At 41.2% G+C, this 22,665-nt stretch overlaps 1 protein-coding gene across 11 annotated transcripts in view; it reads left to right on the top strand.

Annotated features, from left to right (window-relative positions):
• Positions 1-22,665, top strand: part of TPK1 (thiamin pyrophosphokinase 1) — a 519,294-nt gene that overhangs the window by 100,644 nt on the left and 395,985 nt on the right. For 10 of the 11 annotated variants that reach the window (XM_087892396.1, XM_087892395.1, XM_087892388.1 and 7 more), the window contains one exon: positions 13,702-13,776. In XM_087892396.1, the coding sequence (XP_087748522.1) occupies positions 13,702-13,776 (75 nt within the window). Of the gene's footprint in view, positions 1-13,701; positions 13,777-22,665 lie in introns of those variants that run through there. The other variant, XM_087892393.1, reaches the window with a different exon arrangement.

Genomic DNA, 22,665 nt, shown 5'->3' on the forward strand with positions numbered 1-22,665 from the left:
ACCAGGGGTGAAATCTAAAATTTGTTACTACCGGTTCTGTGGGCGTGGCTTGGTGGTGGGGGGAATGTGACTGGGTGGGCAAAGCTGAAGAGGTTGCAGAAAAAAATACTTTTAGAAGCCTCTGACAATCAGGCAACTCAGCTGGGGTCGACAGAGGCTTTTAAAAGCAATTTTTTTCAGAAAAAAATGCTTTTAGAAGCCTCTGGTAATCAGGCAACTCAGCTGAGCTTGCCAGAGGCTTTTAAAGGCATTTTTTCCCCTACAACCTCTTTGGCTGAAGAGGTTGCATAAAAAAATGCTTTTAGAAGCCTCTGACGATCCCAGCTGAACCACGCGATCATCAGAGGCTTTTTTTTTTTACTTTTAAAAGCATTTTTTTGCTTTTTTGCCGGTCCGAACTGGGAGCATTTCACCCCTGATCCAAACCCACACAAAATTTTCATGTCTTCTTCAAGAGCATCTCCATAGCGTGCTGCAAGAGTCCACTAGATGTGAGGTGACAAAGATACGAGTGACTGTTGCTACAGAATCTTGGTATAAGACTTTCAATTAAGCAGCTGGAAATGAGAGAATCCAGAATGGCGCGGCATTACTGGCTGGGAAAATGTCGGGCTCCGATGAGCTCGGCAAAATCCAGCCAGACGACCCGTCACCGGGGGGGATCTTCAGACCAAAGCTGTTCTGTAGGGACAGTGAAGAAAGAGAGACAGCTCAGTGTCTAAAGAGGGACAGGCAAGTCCCTTGGATAGAAACTCTCTCCGAGCCGGTGATGGGCAGCGATCAGAGTGAATCGCCATGAAGCTGGAGCCTCTGAAGCAAGCAATGTGCAGGAGGGAAGATTTGGACAGTGCTGGTGTTGGGTGAGTGATCGGCTGACGCACAGACAATAAAAAGAAAATTCTAAAATAAATAAATAATAGATAAAGTAATAAAATTATGGAATGTGCGGAATTAGATAGACTCACAAAGGAATTACAAAATAGGGAAGAACATGACTTTTACTTAGTATGGGAAAAGTGGTATAGTTGGTTGAAAGATAGGAAAGAGATGAAGCAATAGGAAGTAAACAAAATGACCAAATATAATATGATGGAAACAAAGAACAGACATAGGTCAACAAAGATCAATAGTAGATAGACAAAAGGGAAGGACCAAATAAGGAAGTGTCAAAATACAAAGAGAAATGTATATTACAGTTGCGACAAACTGGACATGTATTGAAATGGATGTTTATATGTTTTTATGTTTTGTATGTTTCATTATTCTGTTTAGTTTGTACTTATAAATAAAAATTAAATAAATTAAAAAAAATAAAGTAGTTAAGATTTAAAAAAAAAAAGAAAATTCTAAATATTTTTAACTATTAAACTATTACTAAAATTAGCCCGATGTGGAAATTGCGGCTAAATGGCAGGGGGAGATGGCGGATGGAAAGAAAAAGTGAGAATGACAAGCGCGCCATAGAAGAACCTGAGTAAAGAATTAAAAGTGATTAACAAATGGAAATGTAAATCTGGAATTTGGATTCAATTTGGATTGGATTATAAACTGTTTGGTGATATATAAAGGTGAAAGAAGATGTGAAAACTGGATCTTTTCTCTTTTATGACTCAGTAAATATGGATGTGGATTACAAATAAAATGGCGATTTGTTAATTAGTCGAGTGGAACTGTAGATTATAGAGAGACATCTGCAGGAGAAGGAAGAGCATGACATGGAATTGTTTTACTTTTAAAACCTTGAACTTTTTAAAAAAGATAACTGGCGAGAACTAAGGAAGATACATTTTGCCTCCAAGAGGACAGACTTTGATGATTATAAAAGAAGGACCTTAATGCGATTTAAAACTGGAATAATTCAACCCAGAAAGAATAAAATGGAACAGGAACTTAATGAACTGATAAAGATGATGTGTTTGGAAATAAAAGAAATGATTATAAATTTGCATGGAAAATCGAAATCTGAGGAGGCAAAGACAGAACTAGAATGCACTGAAGTTGAAAAGGAAATGACTAATGAGAAACAAGAAAGAGATGGATAATGAAGAAGATAAAGACAAAGAGACTGACTATGGAAAATTAAACAACTGTAATATTAAATATGGACAAAAAGAAAAGAAAGAAGAAAAAGAGGGTGGAACAGGGAAAATACAAAAAACTTAAATGATCACACTGAGATTTATAGTGGAAAGATAAGAAAGAGGGAAAAGAGATGGAAAATAATAAGAAATAAAGGACAAAATAAAAGATTTTATGATTTTAAAATACAAAATAAGTATACTAGGATTAACAATGAAAAGACACAAAAAAGGAAAGAGAAAGGAGAAACAATGGGAAATATAGGGCAGAATAGGAAAGTGCAGAACTTTAAAATACAAAAGAAAGGAAGAAAAAGGGAAAACAAAAGGCAAAGAAGGAAAAGAGGGTGGAGGAGAAGAAAAAATATTAAAAATATAAATGATTACACTGGGATTTACAGTGGAAATATAAGAAAGAGGGAAAAGAGATGGAAAATAATGGGAAAGAAAGGGTAAAGATTTCACGATTTTAAGATACAAAATATTAATAAGGAAAAGATATGAAAAAGGAAAAGAAAAGTAGAAACAAAGGGAAAATTGTAATAAATGTCACATGCTCAATAATATTGAAGGTTTATAGAATGATAAGTTTTAACAATATGAATAAACCAGTTGAGGGAAATGTAATATTTGGAATATTCCAAACTATATATTTGAAACATAATTAAAAAGAGAAAAGAAGACAAATTAAAAATATTTTAAGAACTAATTGGATTGGGTAAAATGAGAAAGGATTAAGATGCGCTTTATAAATATATATATGAATAAGTGGAAATATATTGTTAAAATGCTTTGAGAAATATATTTAATGATTGAAATTGAATGTAAAACTGAATGAAATTAAAATGTTAAAAATGATTTAAATGTTATACTTGCAAGAAGTAAAGCAGAAAAAATATATTGGTAAAAGTAAAAAAGATAAGAGATTAGAAAAGTGTTTGAGTAAAGATTTGAAGGAAAAAAGAGAACAAGATGGAATATATTGTTAATTAAAAAGATAAGGGATCGGGACTGCCTGAACTCCACAATGGAAAACATTAAATTGAAAATGAATACAGCAATAGAGAGAGATGAAAGAATTGGAGGGGAGCAGGAAGGAGAGAGAGGGATGGAAGAGTAGGGAGGGAGGAAGGGAAGGGAAAGCAGAGTAGGAGAGAAGGTAAGACGGGGGGAAGAGAGGAGGAGAAGGGAAGGGGAAGTAGAGAAGAGAAGAAGAAGGTGGGGAAAGAAAGTTGGAAGGAGAAGAGGGAGAGGCTAGGTTTGAGGAGAAAGATTGCTGTACAATAAAAAAAAGATGAAGTAGAAGAAAGGCAGCTCTGAACAAACAAATATAAATATATTAAGAAAAATAATGAATTGTTAAAGAATAAAAGAGGATAAATATGTACAACTAGCAAAGTTAGAATTTAGGGATAAATGAAGAAGGTGTTTATATATGCAAGTATAGAAATACTGAAGTATATTCAAAAAAAAAAAAAAAGGAAAGAGGGGAAGACAATACTGACAAAAACTGTAATTGAGTAAAATGTATTTAAATTTGACTAATTGTATAAGATAAGAAACGACCAACACTCTGTTCAAAAAAAAGAAGAAAGAAAGATGTGAGTGAAGGTGGGAGAGGAGAAAAGAAAAAAACCAATAAAATTTGTTGTTGTTTTTTTTTTAAAAAAGAAGCAGCTGGAAATGAGGAAAGACAACCTTGCCAGGACCTGAATTTGCACAAGTTAAGGAAGACTTCCAAATCACAAACCACTTCTTTCTCTGAAAGTACAACTCCATTTAGAAATAAAGAAAAGGATTCAAACCTTATCTATCACTTGAGAAGGAAGACATCCATGTTTAAATGGAGTATCAGTTATAAGTGTTGATAAAATAAACACTTAAATAAAAATAATATATTTGGTAGAACTTTGGTAGAATCTTAATTACAGAGATTCTACAGAGTAAGGATAATTGCAAATTATCTCATATTAATAAGTCTTTTTTGATATCAGGTAGAATCTTTCAACAGGTAGAAAGTTGTTTTGAAACCATTTAGAATTTGTATTTGTCAATGTAACCCCAAGACATTTCACCCCTTTCTCCACTTTGAAACCAGACTTGTTTTTTTTTCAGTATTTCAAAATTCTGAAAAGCTATATGTTGACAAGAATTGTTGTTTTCTATTTATTCTGAAACCTGTTAAAGCTCCGAAGTCAATTAGTTTCTTCATCAAATATTATATACCATTTTTGGTCTTGCAGAAATATGATTAAGTTGTCAGCAAATGTTCTCAACTTATAAGCTTCCTTTTTAATATTTATGCTTTCCATTTTTTCACCAACAACAAAAGAGATAAGATACATCCTTGTTTCATACCCTTTTGAATTTCACACATTTTAGTTAAGTTTCCATTAATAGTAATCTTTGCTTGCTGTAAAGTATAACTCATTTTAATCCCTTGAATAAATTTTGCTCTGAAGTTCATAACTTCCAGGACTTTAAACATGAAGACCCAATTTAAATTGTCACATGCTTTCTCTGCATCCAAAAATATTAGAGCTCCTTTCCTTTTTATTATGTATTGTAAGTATTCAGAACAGTTCTAACATTCTCTTAATTGTCTATATTCGTGAATATTTATTTATTTTATTTATTTTTAAATTTGTATACCGCCCTTCTTCCTGAGGACTCAGGGTGGTGAACAGCCAAGTAAAAACATAAACTACAAACATTAAAATACAATTAAAAAGATATATATAAATTTGTCCCCATGATTAAAAACAATAACAAACAATTAAAAACATTTTAAAAAGTGTTAGGCCAGCCCGGCTTGCTGGAAAAAGAAAGTTTTAAGAGCACGGCGGAAGGCATCAAGGTCTTGGATCCTCCTTATCTCTGGGGCCAGCTGATTCCAGAGGGTAGGTGCCCCCACAGAGAAGGCCCTCCCCCTAGGGGTCACCAGCCTACATTGTTTGGCTGATGGCACCCTGAAGAGGCCCTCTCTGTGGGAGCGCACAGGTCGATGGGAGGCCGTTGGTAGCAGCAGGCGGTCTCGAAAATAACTAGGTCCTATGCCATGGAGCGCTTTAAACGTGATAACCAACACCTTGAAGCGCACCCGGAAGACCACTGGGAGCCAGTGAAGCTCACGCAGGAGAGGTGTTCTTTGGGAGCACCATGTAGCTCTTGTGACTACCCGTGCGGCCGCATTCTGAACCAGTTGGAGCCTCCGGGTGCTCTTCAAGGGGAGCCCCATGTAGAGAGTGTTGCAGTAGTCCAGGCGAGAGGTGACGAGGGCATGACTGACTGTGCACAGGGAATCCTGATCAAGAAAGGGCCACAGCTGGCGGATCAGGCGAACCTGACCAAAAGTTCTCCTGGCAACAGCCGTCAGATGTTCCTCCAAGGACAGCTGCATATCCAGGAGGACTCCCAGATTGGGTGCCCTCTCCGAGGGGGCCAAAGACTCGCCCCCAATAGTCAATGATGGAGTCAACTGACTATATCGGGATGCCGGAAACCACAGCCACTCAGTCTTGGAAGGGTTGAGCTTGAGCCTGTATCTCCCCATCCAGATCTGCACAGGCTCCAGGCACCGGGACATCACTTCAAGGGCATTGTTGGGGTGGCCTGGGGTGGAGATGTACAGCTGGGTGTCATCGGCGTACTGATGGTACTTCACCCCAAAGCCATGGATGATCTCGCCCAGCGGCTTCACATAAATGTTGAACAGAAGGGGCAAGAGGACCGACCCCTGAGGCACTCCACATATAAGAGGCCTCGAGGTCGACCTCTGCCCCCCTGCCAACATGAACTGCGACCAGTCTGAGAGAAAAGAGGAGAACCACCGTAACACGATGCCCCCCATCCCCAACTCTTTCAACCGGTGCAGTATGATACCATGGTCGATGGTATCAAAAGCTGCTGAGAGATGTAACAGGACCAAGACAGAGCAGCAACCCCTGTCCCGAGCCCTCCAGAGATCATCTACCAACGCGACTAATGCCGTTTCCGTGCTGTGCCCGGGCCTGAAACCCGACTGGAATGGATCTAGATAATGACATTTCCTCCAGGTACTGCGGAAACTGTCGTGCAACCACACTCTCGACAACCTTTGCCACAAAGCGAAGGTTGGAGACAGAACGATAGTTGGCTAATACTGCGGGGTCCAGGGAAAGGTTCTTGAGGAGAGGCCTCACCACCGCCTCTTTCAAGGCCGTGAGGAAGTAACCCTCACTCAACAAAGCGTTAATAATTCCCTGGAGCCAGCCTCGTGTAACCTCCCGAGAAGCCAGTACTAATCAGGAGAGACACGGATCCAGTAAACATGTGGCCGCACTAAGTCTTCCCAGAATCCTGTCCATGTCATCAGGAGTCACAGAGTCAAACTCTTCCCAGATAATGTTCTCAAGACTATTCCTCGCCCCCCTGCCCAAATCTACCCAATCAGAGTCCAAATCCCCCCGGATCTGAGCGATTTTGTCATGCAGGTATTGTCCGAAATCCTCGGCCCTACCTTCCAAGGGATCCTCCCACGCTCCCGGGTGGAGCAGGGAGCGGGTTATCCTGAACAGGGCAGCCGGACGATTCCCTGATGACGCAATAGAGGCGGAAAAGTAATTAAATTTTGCCGTCTTTATCGCCACTAGGTAGGTCTTAATATGTGACCTTACCAGTGTTCAGTCAGATTCAGCGTGACTGGCCCTCCAACCGCTCTCTAGGCGTCTTTTCCGCCGTTTCATCTCCCTCAGCTCCTTGGTGAACCAAGGAGCCGCGAGGGATCGACACTGGGTCAGAGGCCGCAAAGGCACGACTTAATCCAAGGCCCCACCAGCCATCCAATCCCAGGCAGCCACCAGGTCCTCGGCCGAGTCGTGTGCCAGATCTTCAGGAAATGGCCCAAGCTCCATCTGGAACCTATCAGGATCCATCAGGTGCCTGGGGCAGACCCACCTAATTGGCTCCGCTTCCCTGCGGCGGGGTGTAGCGGTTCAAAGGTCCAGATGAAGGAGTGAGTGATGTGACCATGGCAAGGGTTTCATGTCTATATCCCCTATAATAAGACCACTCAATCACTGGCCAGAGACAAAACTCAAGTCCTGAGTGTGTCCCCCCCGTGAGTGGGGCTATGAACTAACTGGGTCAGGTCCATGGCCGTCATGGAAGCCATGAACTCCTGAGCCATCTCCGACGTTTCACCAATGGATGGCAAGTTGAAATCACCCATGACCATAAGCCTGGGTGTATCAATTGTCCCCGTGGCTATCACGTTGAGTAGCTCGGGCAGGGCCGTTGCCATGCGGCAGGGAACCAGGTACGTAAGCAGCAAGCCCATCTGAACCCCATGACTCCATCTCACAAAGAGGGACTCACATCCAGCAATCTGTGACACAGTGGTCTCCCTCGGATCAAGACCTTCTTTAATAATAACCGCCACCCCCTGCCCCTCCCCTGGGCCCTCGGCTGATGGAATGCTCTGAAGCCTGGTGGGCACATCTCAACCAGAGGGACCCCTCCCTCTGGGCCCAACCAGGTCTCCGTAATACCCGCCAGGTCCGCTCCCCCCTCTTGAATAAGATCGTAAATGAGAGGGGTCTTATTTACCACAGACCTGGCATTGCACAGCATCAGCCGGAGGCCCAGGTCCTGAGTAACTGTGCCACCTAGTATCCGAGAAGAGCCTTGGAGACCGGGGCGCGCAATTGCTCTCAAGTAGCGAGTGCGCACCCCCAACACATGATATGGTCCCCTGCTCCCGCCATATCTGCCCCTCCCATCCACCATGCTGATGGTACATCCCTCATTAAGATAGCCCACCTTCCCCTCCCCAATCCCTCGCCCTGCACCCTCCAAACCGTTACCCCGTGCTGGGCTCGGCCCCAACCTTGGTGGATTACCCCCCCATCCCCCTTGGTCGCCCTCCCAGTTCCCCTTAAAAAAATATTAAAAGCCCTGATTAAAAAACTCCTCAATTCCCGCTTTAAAACATGCCACCTCTCGGGGCTCCAAAGCCCATCCTTAAGGTAGGCCTTCGATAAAGTGGAAGGCCATCGCCGCCAGAGGGGGGCATCTTGCAGCGTGAGCAAATCCGCTGAGGTGTAAGCCATATAAGTATGACGAGGTAAGGGAGAGTAACTCTGGGTGTCAGCAATGGTCCTAGAGGTGCAAGATAGCAATACGGTTGGATCTGGGCAAAACTGGAGCGTCTCACTCTCTCACAGCGATGGGGCATCCAGGTCATATAGCTGCAGTGCAAGCAAATGGCCACAGCCGTTCTCTCACAGCGGCTGGATGACATAAGGCCAGCAGAGTTCAACTCTTTTCCTGCAGATGGAGCAGCAGCCATTGTCCAGGACTCTCAGTTTCTCCTTCCAAACCTGCAATCTCCCTTCCCTCACGCCCAGGCCAGAAGACGGTAATCGGGAGGCAGGGCTGAAACAAACAACAAGGAGATAGAGATCAAACGACACTAAGTTCAAAGAGGGTAGTAGTAAAGTCCCGGAGTCAGAGGTGATGGAAAAAATGACCCGACCACAAACAGAGAGTCCGGGCAGTAACAGGGGAAGGCTGTTTCACACGGGGGGTGGGGAGTGAATTCAAGGGGGAGACCAGCTGGCTATTCATCAATCCCCCTCTATCACCTCACCTCCTTTAGCTTTTCCGGGCCAATTTCCCCCCGAAGTTCTACCCGTCTTCTCAGGCAGACTCTGCCACACTCTTCCCAGGTCCAGGTCCATTTGGGGGGGATTTTAAGCCTCAGCAGCAGCTGGGCCATACACCCCCCAATCCTCAGGTCTGGGCTAAATGTCCGTTTGATGCGGCCTGAGAGCCTCTGGGCTGCAGAGTAATCGCCCGATTTCCGGGGCATCGCGGCTGTGAGTCATCCTGGAGGCTGCCGCCGCCCTCCTTATGGCGCTCCGATTGCAATCCTCATCGCAGCTCTGCCATCCATGAGCGGATCCCGCTGGGGGATGGCTCATCCGAACCTCCAGACCTTCGGCATGCTGAACGTGGGGCCCAAGATTGTTAAATTGGCCTCCAATGTTCCCAAAGTCCTCCGTTCCCTCATCGGCCTCACCAGCGAGCCCCTTGGAGGTCCACCATCTAGCGCATGCGCAGGGAATATAAGATTGTAAAACTTTCTTCAAGCTTTCTACCAGTATTGAAGTAAAAAGTTTATAATCATTATTTAATAATAAAATTGGTCTTTAATTTTTTTCCTCTCAAGACATCTTGACGTTCCTTTGGCAGGGTCTAGGATGTTTAGGCACCGACCTTTCACCCCCAGCCACCCTCCTCAGCCGATTTACAGCCAGCTTTCCTCCTCCACTGGCCCTCCCCTGACCATTCTCCACAGCCAATGGGCCCCTGGCTGTCCACCCCTTGCCCTTCATCCCTGCCCATTCTCTCAGACACAGTTTGACATGGGCATTTTACTGCATGGGACAAATAGCCCCCAGTCAATCAGGTGGCACGCAGAAGCAATGGTGCTGTGGGGGCACATGCTATGCAAGATTTTTTTAAAAAAGTGCCGTGGCTGCTCCACAAGGGTTTTTTTTTTTAAAGGGGCTGCACTTTTTGACCAATTGGGTGACTCCAGAGCTGTGGTTCTGACAGGTCATCCAGAGGGGAATGGTGCCTGAGTTATAAAAAGGTGTCAGAGGGGAGCAGACAAGAGTGTGTTGAGCAACCAGCAAGGGAGGGAGAGGCACCTTTAGGGGGCATTGGAGAGACAGCTTGCTTCTTAACTCAGCCAGTTTCAATGAAACAAAAAGGGGAGGAGGAGCAATCCCGGCACTGTTTCTGGTGTTGCAGGGGAGCATGGTAGGTGAATGGTGGTGGTGTGCGGGCGGTGGTGCAGCAGGGAAATGGTGGTGATGTGCAGCTTCTGGCATTTGCCGGAACGCAACATCAATCTCACGCAGCAGCTTTGCACAGCAACCTCACAACTTCTCCCCCCACCACAACACCAGCAGCCTTGCAGCCTTTCCCCCCAATGTCAGGAGCCTTGTCCTGTCACTTCCCCCCTCCCCCATGCAAGCAGCCATTCGCTGTCTCCCTTCCCCCCCATGCCACCAGCTTCACACCATCACTGTTTGCCTCTCCAACTCCAGCAGCCATGTGCCGTTACTGTTCGACCTCTGAAACACCAACAGCCGCATACCACTGCACCTCTTGCTCTCTCCCCCAGCCTGCCACTGATCGTATTGCACACTGGCACCCAACCCCCCTCGGTCAGCCCCCCAGCGCCATCACTGCTGCCCACCATCCCATTGGCTGTCCGATGCAGCCAAAGGCGCAGGTCAAACAGTGCTTGGGCAAATGGGCAGGGACAAAGGGCAAGGGGCCCATTGGCTGTGGGGAAGGGCCAGGTAAGGGCCATCAGAGAAAGAAAACTGGCTATAAATTGACTGAGGTGGGTGGCTAGGGGCAAAGAGGATGTGGCCAAGGGTTGATGCCTAAACGTCCCATCTGCCTTTGGTAGTAGCACAGTATTGGCTTCTTTCCAAGTTGGAGGCATCTTTGCTCCCTGTTGTATATCAATCATTATATATTTTAATGGCTGTAGGAGTTGGTCCTCAAAATATTTATAATATTCAGTTGTGAGATCATCTGGGCCCGGGACTTTACCTGTTTTCATTTTTTAAATAGCTTGTGATATTTCAAAGCTGGCTCATTTATAAGTTGTTGCAGAACTTGTGAAAATTTAGATAAATGTCTTTGTAAACAATCATCTATTTTTTTGCATGTCCAAATCCTGATTTTTGGAATGGGCAAAGAACTTCGGGTATATTATAATTTCTGAACTATGGGAAAACATATGGATGAAGAGTTTAAAATTTACGTTAAATTATAATTTAAAAGAAAATGTTTACAAAATGAGGTACCATTGGTATTTAACACCAGATAAAAGTCAAAAATGTATAAAAGTATTTCAAATATATGTTGAAAATTTAAATGTAATGAATGTAACAAATGTAACAAAATGTACATTTTAGTGTAACAAACAACTCTGTATTATCTTTGGTGGATCTATGACAAGCAAAAAAATATTGGGATAAGATTAATAATTTAATATCGAAGATTTTTAGGATTCTTAAATTGAATATAAAAATGAGACTTTTCTTTTAGGCTTAATGGGCATATAAATTAGGGGAAAATGGAACTTCGTTGTTATATAAACCTCAGCAAGACTGCTTTATGCACAAAAATGGAAAGGTACCTTAATTCCCATAATGAATGATGAGTTAGAAAAACTGATGAAATTAGCAGAGATGGCTAAATTGACTGCATTAATCAAAGAAAAGGACACATCTAACTTTACTTATTTGAAAACCATTTCTGGATTTTGTGCTTGAGATGGAATAAAATGAAACTTTCATTTTGGGGTTTGCTGATGAGATACATTTGTTGTTATAGAAATAACTAGTACATATTAGCATGTAAAAGTAAAAAGTTGAGGCTGTAATATCCTATTCTACTGCACTGAAAAGAATTGGGAGTCAGTTCTTTTCTCCCCACTCCCTTTCCCCCTATACTTTTTTTCCTTTTCCTTCCCCCATTTCCTCATTATTTTCATTTTCTTCTCTATTTTATATCCTAGTAAACTTAATAAAAATGTAAATGTCAAGAAAAAAGAAGGTAGAAGTTCATATAAGAAAGGAAAGAAGCAGGTAGAAAATCTACCCATTAAACTTAGTATATTTAAAGTCTGAAATAAGCTACTATGCTTTAGCCCATTTGTAAATTTCTACCAATCCCACAATAGATGTTTCACCCTACACCCTACAATTTGAGAATTGATTAAAATGTTTACCATTGGGAAGAGGAAACTGTGAACAGCTTTTCAGATGCTTTTGAACTAGAATTTTAACTTCAATATTAAACTAAAGTTTAGAAACACTTGGCAAAATTTCAAACACACTATGATTTATAAAGAATCATATTTGAAAGTCGAAAAACAAATAATTCACCAAGTTAGTACTTGCACTTTAATCACCAGTTGACTCTGTAACTCTTTACTGTCCAGCCTATGTACTATAATGGTTCAGTTATTAGATTCAAATTGGAGATGTTCAGATTTAAATCCAACTTCAGGCATGGATATTCACTGAATTAATCTTTTTCAATCTGTCAGCAAAACATACTTTTCAGGATTCTTAAGGTAAAATGAAAGGATATGATGAGAATATGATTCTTCATCTACTCAATTCTCACCCTGATGATAATGATGATAATGCCTTTAGTTTCAAAGTGTTTTTAGTGTTTTTAGAAATGAAGAGATGAATTTTGAGAGAATTAAGATATTTGATGGAACTAATTTCAGGAGTTTTGGAATGCTGATCTGTTATTCAGTAACTTACAAAGCGGACTTACAGTTTTACACTTAAATGTCTCATAATGTTCAGTAACATTTATTTTTTAAAAAATCATAACATTATACAGGTAATCCTTGAGATACACTTATTATAGTCACATGTCACAATGGCTGTTAAAAGAAGCATCTCATTTAATGATCTCCCCATCCCTGTTCTCCCCAATGAATCATTAAACAAATGTGGTGGTCATTATGTGCAGCATTTTGGTACCTCAGGGGTTGAGAAGGCTCTTGTACAGGCTAGCCCACAGTGGTGGGATTCAACATTTTTACTATCGGTTCTGTGGGCATGACTTGGTGGGTGTGGCAGGGGAAGGATACTGCAAAATCCCCATTTCCTCCCGATCAGCTGGGACTCAGGAGGCAGAGAATAGATGGGGGCGGGGCTAGTATTTACCAGTTCTCAGAACTATTCAAAATTTCCGCTACCAGTTCTCCAGAACTGGTCAGAACCTGCTGAATACCACCTCTGTAGCCCACCTATGCTGACCCTCTCCCTACCCCCTGAGACACTTTGTGCTAGCTTTCTGCCCCTTGGGTCCCCACAGGAATTTTTCCACTCCCAAGCATTATCACATGAGTTCATGAATTTTTGGGAAGGAGCTAGCAGTCAATTGGGCTTATAGTAAAGTTGTTTAAGACATGCCATACACCTTGGGCAGAAAATTATTGCGATGCATATCTTGCTTGCTGTGGTGCAATGCACTACTATTTTAATTTTCCGTAATGCTTTGGAACATTGTAAAAATGTAAATGAAAGAATTTCTTAGTTGCTACGCATAGTTGCATAGATATTGCGGTATGCTAATACTAACTGTATCTGTGGTGAATATAACATTCTATCATGCTTTTATTTTATACCAGCCAATGACTCTGATGAATACTATATCTGTTGTTAAGCAAATGTGAAAGAAACTGGTCTGAGAAGTTTGACTAATCTCTATAAGATTCAGTCTAATACCTCATTTCACTGTAACTGTAAAACCTGTAAATCTATGACTATGATTTTCTAGTTACATTAATTGATTTCATATATTACATTAATACAATGCCAATGTCCCTATCAGAGTTTTTAAACATATTCTTAGTAAAACATATTCAAAAGACTTTTTGCTTTCTAATCATTATGCAATTTGATGTAAAGTTCGCCTGTTTCTCCAGGAATGATACAATAGCTTAACTGTGTTAAGCTTAACTTGAGAGGAAACGAATTGTAGAATTGCAAATCCTGAAAACAATTTGTCAATATTACCTGTCTTTCAGGAAACCTAAAGTTTTGCCTTCTGATTCTTAATCAGCCTTTGAACAAAGACCATTTTTATCATTTGTGGAATAAAGGTAAGAATTAATGTATGCATTCTTCTTTGTCTTTGCTGTCTGGATTCATGGAGAGTGTTTTAGCATCTTTTCAGAGTATGGGAAATCAGAAATCAAAATCATTGACAAATACAAATATATCTGTATATTTACAGATATAGCAATAGAATTTGTCCTAGAAAAGTGTGCTATAGTAGCAAATAAAATAAAATAAAAATCACAGTAAATCAAAAGCAATAATAGAATTGATGCACAAGCTATCAGGAGCTAACAGGATGAAGTCTGATATTTGGGCATTTTACAACATTTTGACAACATTAATCATGGAAAAGTTAAAATTTAATAAGTAAAGAATATATCTGAAGAGTGAAAAACTTGGTAGAGGCAAAATGGAACAGTAGAAACGCCATCAAAGACATGGGCAATACCTGTGATACAATAAATTAATGGAATTTTTAATTGGACACTAGCTGTAAATTAACAGTTTGAACCAAAAAAACCAAGAAAACTATTCACTATTCATTACATCCTTGTAGTGTTGTGAAAAGGTTCAGTCAATTGCAAAAGGCTACACTTCTTGGATCTGCACATATACAATATTGATAATTCTTGGGAAGATTTCAATGCTTATGAAGGCCAATACTAGCTGAAGAACTGGTATCTGTGTCTTCACAATATTGTGAAGACACAGATTATAATAGACAATGTAATAAAGAATGAAGAAGCAAAAGTGCTTTGGAACTTAAGAATTCAAACATACAGGCACCTTCCATATAATATCCCAGATTTAAGAATTGTTGATAAGAAAGACCAAAAAGAAGTCTATATAGTGGAGATTGCAATACCTAGAGACAGAAAATAGAAGAGAAAGAACTGGAGAAAACCACAAAATGCAAAGTCTTGCAAGCAGAAATAGAAAGTCTAAACATCTAGATGACTGCAATCAACCATAATAATAAATCTGTATTTCAAAAGAGTAAGTCAGGAAAAAAGATGGAATTTTCTTTGCTATCAAGTAGCTTTCTATACTGAGCAATGTTTTGGTACAGAATAGTTAACTTTTAGTCACAGAAACCTTACCTACATTATAAATCACTACAACTAACAGCTTTATGACTTCAGGTGAAAATAGTCAAGATAAATCTATCTCTCTTTTTTTGCCAACAGCACTAGTTAACCCATGTCTGAATTTTATTTGTCAGTTCCCACTCAGCAATAAGGTAAATGCACTTATGTGGGAAAGACAATTTTAGGAATATTTGCTAATTAAGTTTGTAATAACCTTTGGTTCACCAATGTTGCCATTATATTTTTGGGAGTATTTGTTTCAGAAAGTTATTCAGAAAATTGGCTGGTTTAATTAACATGTAAAAAGCTGGTAACTTTTTATCATCAACACTGGAAGTTAGTTTTCCCCCCCTTCCTTCAGTTGTGGATCTGTGGGATTTGAATAAGCACTATAGAACATGGTGCCCTTAGAGATATATATATCATGAGAGGTTTGAAGTTATTTCCATAGGAAAATCAATGCTGAGTATAAATTCTTACTTTCAAGATTCTTACAGCATCTGTAAGCTGAGCTGAAATCCTATTTCCAACACTCATTTATTGAATTTCCAATAGCTAGAAAAATGGAAAGCGAGGCAAATTAGGATTAGACAACAATAACAAAAGCTAACTTGTTGCAAGATTCATTTATCAGAACAATTTATAAAGGAGATACAATATATATAAAACCTGCAATTTGATTAAGCTGAAGCATATACATTTGCCTTAAGAAGATGTCCTGTGGAATTAAAAAAGCTGCATAAACTGAACTGTAAAAGTGTTTGTCATAAACTGTCTACTGCAAATTTTATTTTAGCTATAAATTGATTAGGTTATGGCAGATGTTACCATGTAACTTTGGTATGAGGGTTGAAAGGACTATCAAGAAACTGAGTGCAGACAGACTGGTTATATTAAAGATGCATTGATGTCAACTGCCTGCCTTTTGATGAGATAGACAGGTGGGGGGGGAGTTAAAATTTAAACTTGTTGCTGCATCTTCCTTCCTTCCTTCCTTCCTTCCTTCCTTCCTTCCTTCCTTCCTTCCTTCCTTCCTTCCTTCCTTCCTTCCTTCCTTTCTTCCTTCCTTCCTCATCTGGTTTTCTGTTATACCTATATTGTCAAATCTCTCCCTGCTAGCCTGTGAACCAAGAGTCATCCAGGTACTGTGAAGTTCCTACTTTAAAAGAAATAAAGAATTTAAATAGGATTTCTTGCTGTCATTTTACTTTTCTGGAATTATTCATGCTAGGACACTGTGGAACATGGAAATAATACTTAAATATTTTCTTTCAATATTGTTCAAATATTGTTGTTTAACATCCCTAGATCAGTCCCAGGAGCCAATTGTCAGAATTGTCAGGGTATCTGACAATTGGCTCCAGTCCCAGAAGCCAATTGTCAGGGTATCTAAATTTAGCTTTGGCTAGGACCCGTGGAACATGAGATTGAGTTTCATCATTATTAGATGGCATGAAGTTTGATTTCTCTGTCATCTTTACCATTTGTAATATGAAGATCATGATACTACTTGTATTCTGTTTATAAACACCTGGCTTCTATTATATGATAGGTAAAGGTAAAGATTGCCCTCACATATATGTGCTAGTCATTCCCAACTCTAGGGGGTGGTGCTCATCTCCGTTTCAAAGCCGAAGAGCCAGCGCTGTCTGAAGACATCTCCACAGTCATGTGGCCAGCATGACTAAACGCCAAAGGCTCACAGAACACTGTTATCTTCCCACCAAAGGTGGTCCCTATTTTTCTACTTGCATTTTTTTAAATGTGCTTTCGAACGTCTAGGTTGGCAGAAGCTCGGACGGTAATGGGAGCTCACCCGATATGTGGCACTAGGAATTCAAACCGCTGAGCTGCCAACCTTTCGATCGACAAGCTCAGCGTCTTAGCGTCTGAGCCACCGTATCCCTTATAATATGATATTGTGGCATTTAATATTCATTAAGAGATAAAGTTCATAACAGGTTAACATTAGTATAGTGACATAAATACTATAATAATTATTATTATCTTTAAGTTTTGCAAATTACATTACTATGGAATGGATTTTTTCTAAAATTGGGCCTTAGGAGATAGTAAGATTTTTTTTTAATCTTACATCAAATCACTGGTATTCTGGAAAACAGGAATTAAACATCTGGTCTAGGAGGTCCTGGAAGAAATCTCTTGACATTGTGTAGCATTGCATTTATAATAGACTTTAGTCTCACGTACTCCACTGGAGAGAATATGGGAATTTAAATCCGATATTTCTGGAAGATTCCCAACTTCTCCATAATACTTCAAGCATATAAAGACCAGTAGCTTAGTTCGTCATTTAATAATTGAAGTTTTTTCATATATTAACATCCATTTTATGAAAGATTTCCCAAAAGATGCTTAACAGAACAGGTAAGTATGGTTCAGCCCAATTTACCAAAGTTATTACACGACATGAGTTTTCTACTCATTCTCAGTGGCCTCTCAGGCAAGGGAAATTTTAAAACAGGGAGTTACAAATATCAGTGCTCAAACTGGCATAGAATTATTGGCTTAAAGCAATTTTATAAGTTGATTGTCTAACAACAAAACTATTTTCCAACCTGAAAAATGCCTATCAATGAATCTCACAATTTTTAAGAAGGGCCTACTCTAGAACAACATTTGAGTTGTTGGATTCCATTGCCAAATCTGGGCAATTCCACCTCTTACCATAACATGAGAAGGCTTGCTTATGTGCTACCACAGCCATTGAAAATATTGCTCACCTGTTGTTTGATTTGAATAAATGCCTCCCTTAGGCTTAGATGCTTATCATCCTATTGGAAAGAACAGACCAATGGGAACCGAATTACAGATTATCTTATTTCCTCCTAGGTTCTAATGTATATATTGTAAACAGAACTGCTAAGTTTTTAATTAAGGCTGTTGAATCTGATGCATCACACAAATTAGGGTATTCTGCAAGGGAGATTCATTTATCTGATTGCTGAGTCATTGTATTATCATATATGTATTTTATCACTGTATTGCTTTCTATCTAGTTTATCCTGGAATTAATTTTATTTTTCTTGAAACTTTTTGATAAGGTCATAAGACTAATCAATAAATAAAGTGTTCTATTTTCTACTTCCTAAGGACAATGTAATGGTATTTATGAATGAACATGGGATATCGGGCAAAGAGATGCTATCTAGGGAATGGTCATATAAGAGACAGTATAGCCTACAGGTGCAAAATGGTCAGGGCAAGAGGTTTGGGCTGTATAAATGATTTGATTTCAGTTTCTGTTTCAGACATGCAAGGTTTTGTTAATTTAGCTTTACATAATCTATAATTAGTTTATCTGGTTGTGTTTCTAGCTGGACTATCTGGTAAGATTGCAAGGCATTGACAGCATGTTTTCAAGCTCTTTTTTTAATTTTTTAATTTAAACTTGACTTTTTCAAAGGATAAATAATATGAAATGAAATTTGGCTAAGTATCAGGGGTGAAAGTCACTTATCTTCCCTACCAGTTCGCAAATGTGCACGTACCGTCATCCACACATGCACAAAACCTTCTGCGCATGCACAGAAATGTTAAAATGTTGCAAAAAAATGACATTGTGATGTCCGTGCTGGTGGGCAGAGCCTCCCGCAGCCGCCGCTACTAGTGCGTCCGAGCCGAATAGAATCAGCTGAGTTTCACCCCTGCTCAGTATGCATATGATTCTAACTCAAAATATTTAAGATAGTTAAAAAGATAGTTAATTAGTGTCTGATGGATCTTAATACAAGAGCAGTAAAGGGTATTGTTAGCTCCTTATTAAGCTTTTGGAGGATTGTTTTATATTTCATAAAGTTCTCTGCAAGAGAGAACATAAGAAATAACAGAGCTCTGTTAGGCAAAGTGTTTTGATCAGCGACACTGCATTCAGATCATCCCTATCTTAATTAAGTATTACTTCTGCACTGGGACTTTATTAGTAAAATCCACACAAATCTTTTAACATTTCAGAGATGGGATATACTGAATTCCTGGAAAAGAAACGTTTGCATAAATAATAAGAGATTAGTCTTCTGTGTTATTTTAAAATGAAGGGAAATGAATAATTAATATTTCAATACTATCCTTTGAGGTTCTGACCTTAAGTTCTTAATAACTGAACAATTGCAGTGGAGAATTGCTTTGAAGTATTTGAAAAAAAAACTTAATGGATCATGGTAGCAAAGGCAGAAATTTTAAAAAGGAAAACTATTATGATTCCTTTTAACATTTAACTAGGATACTAATCCCATTAGAGACTTGTCTTTCTAAAAATAAGTTTTGTTCTCTATATATGTTTAATAGTTGCATATATTCTATTAGCACTAAGTACGGTATATTAAAAAAAATGTGGTTCTTGTCACTGAAACAATTGTTCTCACAAAAATACTGAGAACTATCACTATCACTAGTAAAATGAAGGTTGAGAGTAAGTATAGATCAAAGTTTTAAATAACTTATTGTCATTAGTCTTTGAAGCTCCAGTTCTAAAATGGAATTGTCACTTGACTAAATAGCAGCTTTACATTCTGAAATACAAAAAGTCTTAAAGAAGGGCGTTATAAAACTAGATGCAAGCTGATAGCCTGCCCTTACTCAATGGGCTCTCTAAAGCTAACCAATGTTCCATTAAAGTTTAAAATAATAGGAATAATTTGTCTATGAGTACACCCCCTTCTTTCCCCTGCCATTTTGGAACTGTTATTTTCATTGCACTTTCATCAACTTTCTATTTAAAATAAGATATTCTGCTTTCAGACTGTATTTATAATATTTAGGTAATGCATCTGCATTGGGTCAAATTGTTGCAACTAACTACGTTAACCATTTCACTGTCCAAATATGATAGTGTTTAGGTCATATTTCACTTTGATCGATACATATGGTTTTCAAAGTTATTTATTTCCTTTTGTTCTGATTCTAAAAGACTAATGAACATATTTATGGTGAGTCATCTTACAATACTTCTTACAATCTTGATATGTTATGTTGACACAGAGATTCTCCATGCCATTGGTGTTATTCTTCTTGTGATATTTTTCAGATTCTCTCATTGGCTGTCACGGTAGTCATGCATAGGTATGACATCGGTTGTTGTCCTATAGGACCGAGTCTACTGGAAGCTTAAGCACCGCCTCTTCCTGCTTGGCTCCAGTTTTTCGACTCGGTCTGTCAGGACAAGTTGTATCTATAGAGCTCTTTGTATTTCGCATTCTTTAACTTGGTTTTTGACTCAGAACGGACTGTTTTTTTTCTATTGCTTATTCCTCCAGCTTTGTTCGCTGTTTATTTTGCTGCGCTGTTGGCTGGCAGCTAAGCTCGGCGTGAGCACGAGCTTGCTCTGCCGCGTTGCCCGGCTTTCCCGCAAAGTACTTTGATTGCGGAAGTACTACTTACAGACCCCTTGCAGGATCCAGATTGGGGTCTGTCTCCAGGCTCACCCGCCTTTGAGCAAGCCGTGCTGCCCTTGAGCACTTGAGCCCTTTGGGTCTGCAGCGGTTCGTCAGCGCGACGCCCCTTTTTTTCCGTGCTTCATGTTGCGCCTTAACCTTCGGGCTAGCGACTTTGTTTGGGCCTCTGCTTCGTGGACTGTGCCACCAATTCAAATCGCAAGTACCTGGGGATCCCTCAGTTTCTTTATATCCCAGCGGCCTTTCTAGACCTCGTGGTCGGGGATCCAAGATGGCGGACACAATGAAATCCCGTTCTTCCCGCCAGGCCCGTGATAAGGGGAAAAGGCTCCGGGTGGAGGATCCTAAAGAAGGGACTTCGAAAGGACGGCCCAGCAAGTCCAGGGCCCTTAACTCATCGACCTCTAACTGGGCCATTGCTCCCAAGCCATCACGGGAGGAGGAGAGGTGCCATAAGGCCATTGAGAAGGCCTTCCACAAGGCCCAGGCAGCCTCAGGCCTACAGGCCAGCGCTGAACATCCCAGTGCCTCTTCATCAGCCAAGGCTTCTCTCAACCCGCCCCCTCCTCAAAGGCCTACCCCAGCCTTATCCCCAGACAGATCTGTCATTGAGGACACTACCTGTGATACGGAAGCAGCTTCTGTCTTTCCTGTGGCTCCTGAAGCCTCCCATTCTCCTGAGCCCGAGACCCAGGCCTTGCAGAGCTCTGCTGCTCAGGTTGCCAATCAGGTGCCTCAATCTTTTCCTGACATACCTCTGGCCTTAGCCGTTATTATTTCTGAGGCCATTCGCCAGGGCATTTCTCAAGGGCTCCAACAGAAATTGGCCCCTCCCTCTGTGGCTTCCGCCCATTCTAGTCTACAGCACCAACCCGGTACCCTATCCTACCAAGAGGAGGTTGAGGGTGTCACTGAGGTTTGTGAGGCTGCAGACTCTGTCAGCCAGGATTCCCTTTCAGAGGGGAAAATTGTGGCGGATCAGGACCTCTCGGATGATGAGGGCCTGGAACCTGACCAACCCGCTTTTATTGGCCTTTTCCGCCCTCAGATGTTTCGTTCATTATTTCATAAGGCCCAAAATGTCACAGGACTTGGAGTGGCTTCTTTGTCTTCCTCTTCCTCTGTGGCTACCTCTGCCTCTATGGCTGTGGATCCTACCAATGCTTTGTTTCAGGAACCTTCTATCCAGAAGGAAGTGGTCCCGGCCCCAAAATTATTTTCTGATGTGGTCTTCAGACAATGGGCTTTTCCAAGTTCCGGCCCTGTCCCCAATAATCTGGACAAATGGTTTTATAATATGGCTCCTGATTTCTCTAATTTGCTTCAGATCCCCTCCATTGACCCACCTGTATTGGCTCTATCGTCTTCCTCTCCTCTCACAGGTCCACCTGAAGAGTGCTTGCGCCTGAAAGAAAAGAAAGCCGAACAATCCTTGATCAAGGGACATCAGGCGTCGGCCTGGTCTGTGCCGGCCTCATCTGCAGCGTCCTTTTTTAACAGAGCCACGATTCTTTGGCTGAGGCAGCATGAGCTCGCCTGCCCCCTCAGATCATCATTCCCATCAGGATCTGAATAAGATTTTGGCAGCGGTAGAATTTTCTGCCGATGCCACCCTAAGTGCGGCCCATTTTTCCGCCAAGGCCATAGGATCTTCGGTCACCTCACGTCGGTTCTTATGGCTCCGTAACTGGCAAGCTGACATCAGAAGCAAGTGGCGCCTAGCATCTTCCCTGTTTTCCGGCGACAAGCTCTTCGGTTCGCAACTGGACCCACTCCTTGTAGAAACTAAAGATCACCGCAAAGTGCTGTCTTCCCTGAATCGTTGCCCTGACAGCAGGGCTCAGCCCTTTTTTCGTTCATCTTCCTTCCGCAGCTCGGAATCTTCCTTCGCAGCCCAACGAGCTCAACGTCCCTTCGCCTCCAGAGGTTCGGCTTCTCAGGAAAACCAGGTTAGGCACGGGGCAAGATTTGATTTCAAGCGGCCCTTTCGAGGGGGCAGGGGCCGACCTTTCCGTAGGTCCTGTTAAGTCTCCCCTAGATCAATCAATAGGGGGCCGCCTTTCCCAATTCGTTGATCAATGGGACACTACAATCTCAGACGCCTGGGTCAGGTCTTCCATTCGTTTCGGTCTCTCCTTGGAGTTCCGATCCACTCCCCCAAAATTCTTTCTGCGATGTCCTTCTTCTCGGGATCGCACTAAGACTGCTCGGATCAATTCGGCCATCCAACACCTTTTAGATATTAAGGCCATTGAGCCTGTCCCCCTCTCCGAGCGGGCCCAGAGGTTCTACTCCCGTCTCTTTCTAGTTCCCAAGACTTCGGGGGGTTGGAGGGCCATACTTGACTTAAAATCCTTAAACCGGCACATAGTCTACCACCAATTTAAGATGCAGTCCCTTCAGACTATTCTGCTGGGTATTAGACAAG

This window comes from Pantherophis guttatus, chromosome 4 (genome assembly GCF_059756535.1).
Source record: "Pantherophis guttatus breed Tessera chromosome 4, ASM5975653v1, whole genome shotgun sequence".
In the NCBI taxonomy this organism is placed as follows: Eukaryota; Metazoa; Chordata; class Lepidosauria; order Squamata; family Colubridae; genus Pantherophis; species Pantherophis guttatus.